The sequence below is a fragment of the Pangasianodon hypophthalmus genome, chromosome 7 (assembly GCF_027358585.1).
Source record: "Pangasianodon hypophthalmus isolate fPanHyp1 chromosome 7, fPanHyp1.pri, whole genome shotgun sequence".
NCBI classification, from domain to species: Eukaryota; Metazoa; Chordata; class Actinopteri; order Siluriformes; family Pangasiidae; genus Pangasianodon; species Pangasianodon hypophthalmus.
In genome coordinates this window covers 10239396-10252357 of record NC_069716.1, presented here as the reverse complement: position 1 = coordinate 10252357, position 12962 = coordinate 10239396, and the positions used below count along the sequence as shown (strand labels likewise).

The 12962-nt window shown below is 39.3% G+C and overlaps 1 protein-coding gene across 1 annotated transcript in view; it reads left to right on the top strand.

The window, feature by feature from the left end:
• LOC113542752 (fibronectin type-III domain-containing protein 3A) overlaps positions 1–12962 on the top strand; it is a 48786-nt gene that overhangs the window by 15376 nt on the left and 20448 nt on the right. The window contains exons 3-13 of the mRNA XM_026940478.3: positions 5926–6001; positions 6093–6169; positions 6338–6542; positions 7537–7770; positions 8563–8627; positions 8749–8912; positions 10233–10292; positions 11716–11854; positions 11979–12032; positions 12136–12260; positions 12497–12680. Coding sequence (XP_026796279.1) covers positions 5926–6001; positions 6093–6169; positions 6338–6542; positions 7537–7770; positions 8563–8627; positions 8749–8912; positions 10233–10292; positions 11716–11854; positions 11979–12032; positions 12136–12260; positions 12497–12680 — 1383 coding nt within the window. The remainder of the gene's footprint in view (positions 1–5925; positions 6002–6092; positions 6170–6337; positions 6543–7536; positions 7771–8562; positions 8628–8748; positions 8913–10232; positions 10293–11715; positions 11855–11978; positions 12033–12135; positions 12261–12496; positions 12681–12962) is intronic.

The following is a 12962-nucleotide window of genomic DNA, read 5'->3' as shown; positions in this document are numbered from 1 at the left end:
CACACGAAGCACTAACGGTGTGGATCAGACAGTGTTTTTTTTGTGTACCTGCTTTACAGCACCTTGTGCTCTTTGACAAATTCAGATTCCTAAACATCTAATTAGTGTCTGTTTGTTTTTTTTTTTTACTGCCATGTTGGTCCTTATGCATATGGGATCTGCTGAGGACCAACTGACTCTTCCTATTTTACGTCCTCTTCCTGAAGTAGGAAAAAAATCCAAATATTTACCCTGCACCTTTAAAACTGCTTCTTCAGCCCAAACACATTGTGGGATTGTTTTCTTTTGTTTTGGCACAGACGAAGCAGCTGCTTGACGTCGTTTGTGGTTTTTGGGACGAGATTGGACAAAGCTTGGATGTCATTCCAGTTTGGCAAACTCATCCCAACTGTCGTTCTAACTCTCCTATTACTTTAACTCTTAAATAGTGTATTCAAGTTATTTATCAGTGGTAGTGCTGTTTTTATTGTGAGTCCCAGTACAATGCACACACAGGACCTCGAAGCCAGTATATCTAACCCAGTGTAGCATAGTTTGATAGCGGGGAAATAGTTCATTATTTTTTTTAAGCCTGTACTGATGCACTAATGACACACAGACGATTGCAATACCAAGTCACGTCAAGTAGACTTTGTCATTCCTTTCATTCCTCAGATAGGAACAAAATATAGTTTCCCGAGAATCACAGTGCTACACTTCACATGACACAGTGACAGACTAGAGGATAAATAAACACAGTGACAGACAGTACAACGTCAATACATACAATAAATACAGACAACAGACTACACAATAAACTATAAACTATACAAAAACAATCCTGTAAACATAATACTAATACTACTGTTGTTCTTCTTCTTCTTTCGGCTGTTCCCGTTAGGGGTCGCCATAGCGGATCGTTGGTCAGCGTATTTGATTTGGCACAGTTTTTATGCCGCGTGCCCTTCCTGACGCAACCCTCCCCAGTTTTATCCGGGCTTGGGATCAGCACTGGAAGTGCACCGTCGTGTGCAAGCCCAGTGGCTGGGGTCGGGTCCTTGGCTAGGACTGGAACCCGGGCTGCGGCGATGAGAGCGCCATGGCCTGACCACTAGTCCTCCAGGGACCCTGATAAATACTAGTAATACTGTAGTATGTTTAAATAAACTGGTTATGATGTATTATGTATTCAACTGTATTAACTTGACCAACATATATATATAAATATATGTGTATGTATCAATGCCACAATTTGTTGTAACACAATCACAGAGCAAAATACAAATGCTTTATTTATTTACATAATATAGCAAAGCAATATATTAAGCAGCAATATTGATAACCATATTTACTGTATGTACAGTATACCCTCATGTACAGTATACACTAACATTGCCATTAGCAATGTTACTATTTGAAGATTTAAACATATTTATATTGATGCAGGTATAAATATATATGTATAATGTAGAATATATAAACATCTCTTAAAGCAGCAGGGTTTTAAATCAGTGATCCATCATCATACATCATATATTTATCATCAGAATACAAAGGTCTTAAGTCCACTACCAAAAACGAGTTCACTTAATTAGTCATGAAAACCTAATGCATTTATGTGAAATCATATTCTTTATGCATATCAATCAGAATGGTTTGTTATTTACTGAAAGCAGAAGCAGTGATAAGGAATAGAAGTCAGTGTCAGGTGCTAAGACATTTATCACTTCATGTTAGGAGTATGAATGTTTTATAATTTGAATAAATAATAAAATAATCAATAAATGAATAATGAATAAAATTTATGTGGGTGCGTTGAAATAATATAAAATATTAGTATAATGTTAGTATATTCGTATTTTGGATAGTAGTATGATATAAAAAATGATAGTATAATATTAAAAGTAAGTAGTCTGGGAAAAGAATATATGAATATATTTAAATTAAAAAGACTTATTAGAACTCCATTAGAGCCTTTATTAGGATATATTAGAGCTAATATGGATTTGTCTCAATTTTAAATGATGTATTTGAATAAATGTGTTCAGTTAAATAAATTGAATTACAGGATTATTTAGGATAAAAGAAAAAGAGATTGGTAGAGCTCTCAAGCTTTGAAACCTACTGTATAAACAGTATATACATGTACAATACTGTGCAAGAAACGCTGTAGAGCAAAGATGCCTTTAAAAATAATGAAATTAAATGTTTCTACATTAAAAATACTGTAAAGAGCAGTAAACAGTAATAAATGAAATAAAAGTCAATATTAGGTGTGACGACTCTTTGCTTTAAAAAAAAATAGTAGTCTCAGGTACAATGTGTGCAGTTTTATAAGGAAAAAGTGTTACTGAGCATCTTGCAGAAGCAGCCACAGTTCTTCTGGAGACTTTGACTGTCACACTTGCTTCTTATTTTTGCTTAAAACCCAGCAGCCTTCATTATGATTTTTGTTTGAAAAGTGTCTCTTATGTAATATGCTGCTTTCTTTACTGATATACAAACATTTTTCTGTAACATTTAATTTTGTGCTGGAAAACTAATGTTTGGAAATCGAAAATGTTTTTGTACTGAATCAATAATGTAGAAAATTTTGTACTAAAAACAAATAGGGTGTCTGAGGCTTTTGCACAGTACTGTATGTGTTCAGGTGTGTGGTCGTCTGGGAAAACCCTTCACGTGCTGAAATTTGGACATCTTCTACTGTATATAGTTCTAAAAGCTGCAGGCTTTCCTGAACTGTAATATGTCTCGCTTTTGCGTATATCTATTCGCATGTAAAGATTCCATTCTGACACTGGAGCAGCCGATATCTAATTATAAACCGAACTGATTAGCCTTATGTCCGTTTCGCTGTCCAGCAAGAAGTGTGGATTTCAGTGTGCGAGGAAATTTCACGTAGCTAGGAAGGTTTTAGTCATCTTCACACACAACGACTTTAATGTAGAAGTCATAAAATAAAAACCTATAACAAAGTCTGTACTAAAAAATAGGGTGCCTAAGGCTTTTGCACAGTACTGTACATTATATACGTTACATATTTCAAAATGTGTTAAAAGTGCATATCTTCAGGCTGCATATGGATGATAATTAAATTGGCAGCATGTCGTCTCTGCAGATGTTGTTACCTGACCTAATATGTAAGGAATAAAACAATTTGCGATGTTCTGTTTTAGGAAAATAATCAACGACCAGGTGGTGTGATGCCACCTGAGGTGAAGTGGAGTTACTGTTACCACTATGATGTTGATTAGTTATCGATAACAGCGCATCACAAAGTGTTTTATTCCTCTTATATCACAGCAAATTTGCCAACTATTACAATTTTTAATTAATTACATAATGACATCATGAACATCCACAAATCAAGTTAGCTATCGCTTACAGTGTAACATTTATAAACAGTCGTTCCCTCAGCAGCTTCTCTTTTCTGTCTCTGTCACAGTTAATTAGCTCGAGAAACTGCAAAGCTTCCGTCCCCAAGACTTTCCCATGGCCCAAAACTTTAAGGAGCAGCTTTAGCTATGACTGTTATGAAGCGCTGACACTCGAAACTCCTTTCTACAAGGCTAAATAACCATCTCCTTACAGGAAACTTCACCAGAGCGAACATTAGACATTTTTCTTTCTTAAGGAACATCGCGTTGTTAATCTGTTTCTTTTCAGTCTTGGATTATGTGGAGCACTGGCTATACAAATCCCTGTGTTATTGGTATAGAAATGGTAACATTATTAGAACGAGGGCATTATGAACATGAATACAAACGAATCAGCACTATTGCCAGAGCTGCTGTTATAGAAAATTAATCAACGCCTTCTGACCAATCAGATTAGAGAATTCAACAGTGCTGTGGAACAAGTGCTAATTAAAGCATAGTAATTTGTGAAAGTGTTTTAATCAGGCATCGATAATGTCTGTGCCTAGCTTTTTCATTTCCACCTCCTTCCCCAACCCACCCCCTGTCTCCCTCCCTCCCGCCCTCCCTCCCGCCCTCCCTCTTTCCTCACCTCTGGGTTTTGGCTCCCATGGATGGCAATGGCTTTGGGGGCTGGTCGGATCATTCCATGCATACTTCTACCCCTCTTCCACCATCTGTATCCTGCATTCCTCACATACTGCCCCTGTCCGCTTCCTCCCCCACTCTCTCTCTCTCTCTCTTTTCATTCCATTCCCTTTATCTCTCTCACTCTCTTTCACCTTATTCGTCTGCTCTGCACCGGCTCATGCACTCCACCAGCAGTTGTAGGTTAAAAAAGTTTGTGCACAGTCTTTTGCAAACAGAAATGTCTTTTATTCTTTTGTCATTGATATATTTTGTCACACTCTGATTGTCGTTGCTGGCAGCTGGCGCATGTGTGCAGAGACAGATCTAACATCCAGGCTGGTGTACATTTCCCATGGAGGCGTAGTTTGTCAAATGGGGCCGGGGCTTTGTGCACACACTCTGCAGGCTAGGGGAAACAAACACATGCTCTTGGAGTGTGTGGACGAGTGTTTGCACTGAGCTGGACCTCGCCTTGGCTGGGAAGCATTTGGCTAAAACTGTGTCTCTGCTCACATGCTGGAATTTGGATATATGCTATTAGAATTGGGAGATTATTATTATTATTATTGCACTACCGTTTCATGAACTGCACAGTAATTTGTAATTTGGTTTGTACACATATTTTGGTTTTTATTGCAGACCTTTCTTTTCCATACACACATAGCTCCTGTATTTTTGTTAAAGGGGGGGTGGGCGAAATGGCAGAATCTTATGTATGAAATAAAACATGACTGGGTATGCAATTATAAGAAAATAATCAATGTTGTAGTCATGTGACGTGGCATGTCCAGTAACAGCACATCACAACAAACAACAACAACAGCAGCAAGTGTTTTATTCCTCTTATACCACAGCAATTGTTAACAATTACAATTCTTAAATTATTAATGAAGGACACATCACACTTTAGGCCGCTGATAGATATATCTTATGTTGTGGAACATCGCCTAGATATTATATATATATATATATATATATATATATATATATATATATATATATATATCAATATTTATTAGTGCCAACAGGGCAATAGAGTCACATTTTAAAAAAAAAATCCATCCAAAGTTTCAGTTCCAATTCGATTTTTTTATGTAAACTTCCAGGATCCACAGACAGGTCCAGACATACATTTTCTATATTACGTATATTGTAGTTACGTTTTTATTTATGTAACGTTCTGTATTATTTATACTGTAGTTACAGAATACTGTGTTTTAAGGTCAAAAAGAAACAGATTTTAAGGGGTTACTGCCTACAAAAAAAGCTTTTCTTTGTCCATTAGGTACTTGTGAATGTGACTACTAGTGCAGTCAGTTAGTGTTCAGACACACAACTTGAATGAGACTTTATTGACTCATCAGACTCAAGCTGGAAAGATTTTCGGCAGTATAAACAGCAAAATCAGATTTTAGCAATGTCTGCGTGTGAGATTTACACTTTACACTTTACGCGTACACTTTAAGTACGGATTTAGGAAAAATTCAAGTTTGCTCCGTGAGGTGAACAAAGCTTAAGCGTACTGACAATGCTTCAGAAAAAAGAATACGCGAAAAAGCCATATCATAATATATTGTTCAGCACTACTCTGTATAGGGTAGGCAGAATTTCAGATATCAGTAATAAACCTAAAATAATTTATACGGGAAAAAAATTACACTTACAAGCACAAAAAATTGACTCCAAACATTACTGAGCTGACATAACTCTTTCCAGAGCTGTACGTTCATACGCAGTAGCGAACAGTGTTTTGTTTGACAGTAAAGATAAACACGCGTGGCAGAGCTCAGAATACGTATTTAAATCGTGAACTGTTATTTCACGTCACATGGCTCACATCATGGTGCAACACCATGGTCTGATTGTCCTTTTTCCTACTGTTTGTTTGTGTCTTTTCCAGATGGTCCTGGTGCAGGTCAATCCAGGAGAGACATTTACTGTACGCACAGACGATGGCCAGATTCAGTGCATTACAGGTAAACACACACACACACACACCACATACACACCCATGCATGTTCAGGTTTTGTCAGTGGTACTTAATAAATAGACTCTGTGTGTGTTCAGGTCCAGCGCAGGTGCCCATGGTGTCCCCTAATGGCACCGTGCCTCCCATTTTTGTGCCTCCAGGTTACATATCTCAGGTACCGTCTCTTGCTCCCATCCTCATCATCCTCCGTTTATTATGCCATAAAATGAATGCATTATCATTTTGAAATAGTATTTTGAATTAATAGACATTCCAGTCAGAAATATTGATTGGGGACTAATAAATACAAGAAATGTTTTGTGGTCTTGTGTGTCCCCTACAGGTGGTGGAGGAGAACGGCATGTGGAAGGTGCTGGTTCTGCCTCATACGATGGAGTTTCATCCCTCGTTACCCCCTGTACCTCCACATCTCCCACTGTACACCCCGCCACAACCAGCCATGCTGCACCACCCACACTTTTACCCCACCGAGCTCTCTCCTCACTACATTCACCAGCTGCCTGCGCTTCCTGTCTACACTGAGCAGGGTGAGCAGGAGCACACACTCCCACACACACTCCCACACACACCTAATAAATATTATACAGGCCCAGGATCCACCACGACCCTAACCAGGATACAGCGGTGAATGAATTACTGACCTCCTGCTAAGATTACTGTGCTCTAATTTATGATTCGACAGGCCCAGTTTTTATGATTGTCGTGTAGGTTGGTGTGTTTTGGTGTGGCATATACACTCACTATCCACTTTATTAGGAACACCTGTACACCTGCAGTTGTCCAATATCAGACAGTCATGTGGCAGCAGCGCAGCGCTTGAAATCGGCGCTTGCAGATGCCGCTCGAGAGCTTCAGTTAATGTTCACGTCAGAGGAGAATGGCCAGACTGGTTTGTGCTGACAACAACTATACCATGGTCAAAGTCACCCAGATGACCTTTTTTGCCAATTCTGATGTTTGATGTTAATATTAACTGAAGCTCTTAACCTGTATTTTCGTGATTTGATTTTGATTTTAGTACTTTTGTGACCAGTGGTGTGCAGGAGGAAAGGCATAATTGTGTTCTTGGATAGACAGATCAGTAGGCTCCATACCTGAGACATGAAGATTACATATCTGGGCTGTTAGTGTTTTTTTATTCATAGTTGCCCAGTGGACAAGTAGGTGCAGTAGACTTTTATCGAATAATGCGAGGACAGATCCCCAAATCTCATAACTAAAACGTTCACCAGTGGCTCGCTGACTTTTTGTCATTTGCGTAAACATGATGTGCAACTTCAGAAACATTGTCAGAAGAGGATAGGAAGTCTTAATGGACTAGCTAACTGGCTTACCATATGTTATTAAATTACGTTATCTACCCCTCTTTAGCTTAGTCAGTTTGGTTTCTGAGCAACCAAAACATGGGACTGGGCAGCACACTGGAGCTCCTACTTGCTCGGTGACCTAACTACTAAATTTATGATTTGTTCACCCCTGAGATATGTGTGTGTGTGTGTGTGTCTGTCTGTATGCACCCAGACATGATGTGCCACAGTGTGTCAGTGCCCATTCGTGAAGAACGTGCAGTGAAAATGCAGGAGCAGCTACAGCGGAGGCTGAAAGGCGGACATCTAGGTGCTGCTAACGGCATGCCACTCACCCACAACGGACATGGCAAAGTCCGGACAGGCATGGCTGCCTCTCCTACACCACCACGTCTTAAACACTCAGTCCGGAACAGAGGCTCCCCCCCAAGTGACTACGAGGTTAAAGGTGAATTACGCACACACATACACATTGACATACACTCACCGTCCACTTTAATAGGAACACCTGTACGCCAGCTCATTTATGCAGTTATCCAGGCAGCCAATCATGTGGCAGGAGCACAATGCATAAAATCATGCAGGTAGAGGTCAAGAGCTTCAGTTAATGTTCACATCAAACATCAGAATGGGGAAAAAGTGTGATCTCTGTGACTTTAATCATGGCATGGTTGTTGGTGCCAGATGGGCTGGTTTGAGTATCTCAGAAACTGCTGACCTCCTGGGATTTTCACACACAACAGTCTCTAGAGTTTACACAGAATGGTGCATAAAACAAAAAACACTGAGTGAGCATCAGTACTTTGGGCGGAAACACCTTGTTGATAAGAGAAGTCAGAGGAAAATGGCCAGATTGCTTCGAGCTGCCAGGAGGGATATTGTAACTCGTATAATCACTCTTTACGTCCGTGGTGAGCAGAAAAGCATCTCAGCATGCACAAAACATCGAACATTGAGGCGGATGAGCTACAACAGCAGAAGACCACATCAGGTTCCACTCCTGTCAGCCAAGAGTAAGAATATGACCTATACTGAGCACAGACTCACACAAACTGGACAGCTGAAGACTCACTTTGCACACACACACACACACACACACACACACACACCTTTCATCAGTAGGATACCCAAACATGTAAATTGATTATATAACATACCATATTGAAAACAAATAGATTTTATTACTAATATAAATTTAAAACAAGAAAATGGGATATGACATTTAGTGTAATTGTTACAGCTGCAGATCCAGAAGAGGAAATGAGGCGAGTGCAGGAGCTGCTATCTGCTGTATGCAAACCAGCAGTGAGTGTTTTACTCTTATGTAGATGACAGCCTACTAGTCAGATTTCAAGTACAACAGTTCTATTATAATCCTTCATCCTCTCTCTCTCTCTCCCTCTCTCTCTCTGTCTATCTCTCTCAGGTGGGCAGTGTCACGTCACACTCTGCAGTTCTCTCCTGGCGTCCTCCACTCCCTATACTGTCAGAAGCAGAAACACACTTACACTCACACCCTGCTCTGCCGCTCAGCTACGAGCTGGCCTTGTCTCAGAGTGGCACAGAGGGAGATTTCAAACTTGTGTACCAGTGAGTATCTCTTACCCCCACCATACACAATTACACAAATACAAAATAGAAAATTGAAGTACCCTATATGGCCCAAGGTTTATGGACACCTGACCATCAGATCCATATGTTCTTGTTGAACATCCCGTTCCAGATTTAGTCCCTCCTTTGCTATTATAATAACCTCCACTCTTCTGGGAAGGCTTTCCACTAGATTTTGGGGTGTGGCTATGGGGATTTGGCCATTGAGCTACAAGAGCATTAGTGATGTCAGGCACTGACATTAGGATGCAGTCAGCATTCCAGTTCATCTCAAAGGTGTTCAGTGGTTGAGGTCAGGGTTCTGTGCAGGACACTCGAGTTCTTCTACTCCGATTTTAACAAATCATGGCTTCATGGAGCTCGGTTTGTGCACATAGTCATGCTGGAAGATGTTTGGGCCCCTTAGTTCCAGTGAAGGGAAATCTTAATGCTACAGCATACAAAGACATTTTATACAATTGTGTGCTTCTGTCTTTATGGCAACAGTTTGGCAAACCCCTCATATGGGTGTAATGATCAGGTGTGCACATACTTTTGGCCATATCGTGTACCTGTATTTTAGCTTTAACTCCCTTATTCCACCTCATAGTAACTACCACTGTGTGCTATGGGGACATTTTCATATCACAGAAAAGACTCCTTTTTTTGCCATGTTCCTCATTTCAAAATTAAAAACAAAATTTTATTCATCTACGCTGACAAACTGGGTCAAAAGTGGGCTTGCACTGCTACTAGCAGAAACCCTGTCTTAGCACAGACACGGTGCAAAAACGTCCCATTTCTTTACAATTAAACACATCAGGCACAGATAACAAAGAATTATGTTGTGAAATGTGAATAAATGAAAAGGAATTTACTCATATAATTAATGAAAATGATATTGCATTATTATTTCATTTTATTATATCATACAATTCATGAAATCAGGTTCGCTAAATTCAGTGTAGCAAATTATGTCAACCAGCTGTTTATGAATAAGTTAATAATATATGTCTAATTGTGTATGATTATGAAAATGTCACTTGGGTTCTAAAAGAAACAACAGGAACAGGTATGAACAGACTGGATATTGCAGTAGCATGTGTATCTAGAGGTGTGACCAGATATCGCAGTAGCATGTGTATCTAGAGGTGTGTTCTTATTAATGTACTCGTTTAAATCCAACTCCTTCTTATAATAACGCTGCATTATGCTGATGCTCATAAAAATACCAAAAAAAAGACATAACACTGCAATGCGCCTTATATTGCACATTTGGTCCCTTGACTGCATCCTTTGTAATGTTGAATCTTCTTCCAGAGGGAAAGACACTACATGTACACTGGGAGAGCTCAGACCTGCTACACACTACTACGCCAGGTGAGACACGCACATCCCCGTGATTTATTCCTTTAAATATTAGAGAATATCATAATTCATAGCTGGGTTCAGAGATAACTGGGAGGTTGTGAGTTCACATCCCAGCAGCCAGTTACATCAGTTAAATTCAGGGTGTAAATTTGATCCTAACTCCTACATTGAGAGCAGTTAGTTATAAACTAGTGCTGTGTAGAATTTTGTTTGTACCGCAGGCAACTTTTGTAACGAGTAGTATGTATAGTAACCATTAATCAAGACTTTGCAACTGTAGATCAAAAAAGTGACATTTCAGCATCACCATCGCCAATCAGATGCATGATCCAGCATTAACAGGAAGTTCTACACCCATAACTGAGACACAGGGAGTCAGTTAGTGGGTGGAACATTTCCTTCAAGCAAGGTCCATTTAAAAAAAAAAATCCAAACAGTCCGCTCTTTACAATAAAGTTGTGACTCGTATTGTCCGTCTCTTGTACTTGTTTGGCATGCAGGCATTTTAGTAATGAACCTTAATAATAAAACAAAACTTAATCTTCATTTGATTATATTGAACAACAAACTAAATTCTTTATTTTTTTTAATATTTTGTGATGTATGTTGCCAGTAATCTGAATTTGATCACTGACAGGTTGACTTCGCTTAAATGCTCATTACATGCCTGATATAAAATATATTGTATTTATAGTTTATCCTATAATCCTTGAGATTTATATGTGCTAATATATACTGTGTATTTCAGTGAGGTGGTCATGATCATAAACCAGATAAAATATTTCTCACAAAAAGAACTCTGCAAATACAAAGAAAACAAGGCACATTTTTAGTCCATAAACATCCAGTTTTTTTATTCTGGACACACGGTGAACAAAATTACCCAGTAATATTATTTACAGCAGATAAACTACTAAGCCTAAGCCTACTGCTTTAAAACTATGCTGCTTGGTGCACCTAGAAGTTGTTTTTTCTTTTTTTTTTAATGAGTAATCCATAAACTTAAATCTCAGGTACCGGCCATTTATGTTCTACCTGGCTTATGATGGAGCTTGCGTTCCACTGTCGCAACCAGCTGATTGGCTCCCAGAGAGCCAATCCTGAGCCTTTGACCTTCAACCCTTAACCCTTAACTGCTCAGCTTTATTCTTGGGGTGTATCATGTGTTAGTTTTAAAGTTGCTTTGTGTTGAAGAGTCTACTAAATGAATTAATGTAAATGCTTGGAGTACATATAAAGTTTCTGTTCGTATCATACTTCATGAAAATGCCGAGTTGTAAACAGATATTGTGCGACATACAGAAAAAAAGGTTTTTTTAAAGGGTTGTAGATTTTTGTTTCAAATTTTCTGCTTTAAGTTTATAAATGTGTGTATAAAGTATGCAAGTATTCACATAGTATGCTATACTGATGCTCCGTTTGTGTTCGTAAGGGTGTGTGTGGCGTGTAGGTCGATGAAGGGAGCCCCATCAGAGTGTGTAACTTTCACTACACTGTGCAGCGTCCCGGACACTCCTGCAGTCCCCCGATTTATCCAGCACACCAAGAGCTCCATAAGCCTTCAGTGGAGAGTATGCCACATTCTCACTTATGACAAACAGAGCCACACCAGTAACAATAATTCCGTAATATAATGTAAAAATCTGATAATATGCATCAGCTCATTCTCATTTTCTTCATCCTTGTCTATCTTAGTCACCCAATGACAATGGCTCAAAAATCACTGGCTTTTGCTTGGAGTACCACGAAGTAAGGATCTGCCACTAAGCAAGCACATATTTTCTCTTCCATAATAAATCTCAGGTCATGTCTGTTTGCTCTGTATGTATGAACGTGTATTTGGTATGATTAGCAGGGAAAACAAAGTGCATTTAAGGAGATTTACAGTGGCCTTGCCAAGCAGTACAAAGTTGTGCACCTCATGCCTTCAACAAAATATGCCTTCAGACTTGCTGCTAAAAACGATGTAGGAATGAGGTAAGTATTTGTCCCATAGATCTCACTGAAATGCATTTAGTGCTCCTTCAGTTACATTGTTCTGAATCATTCTGGGATAAATCCCAGAATGTAATTCATGATGTTTAAAAACGCAGCTTTCCTATTAAATTTAGCTACAAACTAGATTTATTTTTCAGTCCATGTCCTAGATCGGGGATTCAGATGCCTAGTTATTTGCTCAACAAGAAGCATGTTCATGTGTCTGCTCTCCCCAGTGCCTTCAGTGCTGTTCTGAGTTGTTGCACAGCCAGCTGTGTCATGTCTCCTCCTGCTCCTCCACCTCCACCTCGTCTGGTGGAGGCTGGCGTAACATGGCTGAGTCTAGAGTGGAGCACCCCCTGTGGGACAGCCAGCCGAGACACACTCTCTTACATTCTGGAGATGGAAGAGATTGGATCGGTGAGTGTGCAGCATACACCGTAGTTCTGTTGGAGTAGATGACACACAATACACACATATGTTTAGTGTTTAATCGTGCTTAAAACACATTGCCTTAAGTAAGTATTCACCCTTTTGACCTTGAACAGTATTTTTCAAATGATTTACAATAAAAAAAAAAAAACATAAAAGTAGTGATTGCATAAGTATTCACACCCATTGCTGTGAAACCCCTAAATTAGTATTGTCCACCATTAGTCAGAGAAGCAGCCAAGGGGCCAAGGCTAACTCTAGAGGAGCTGG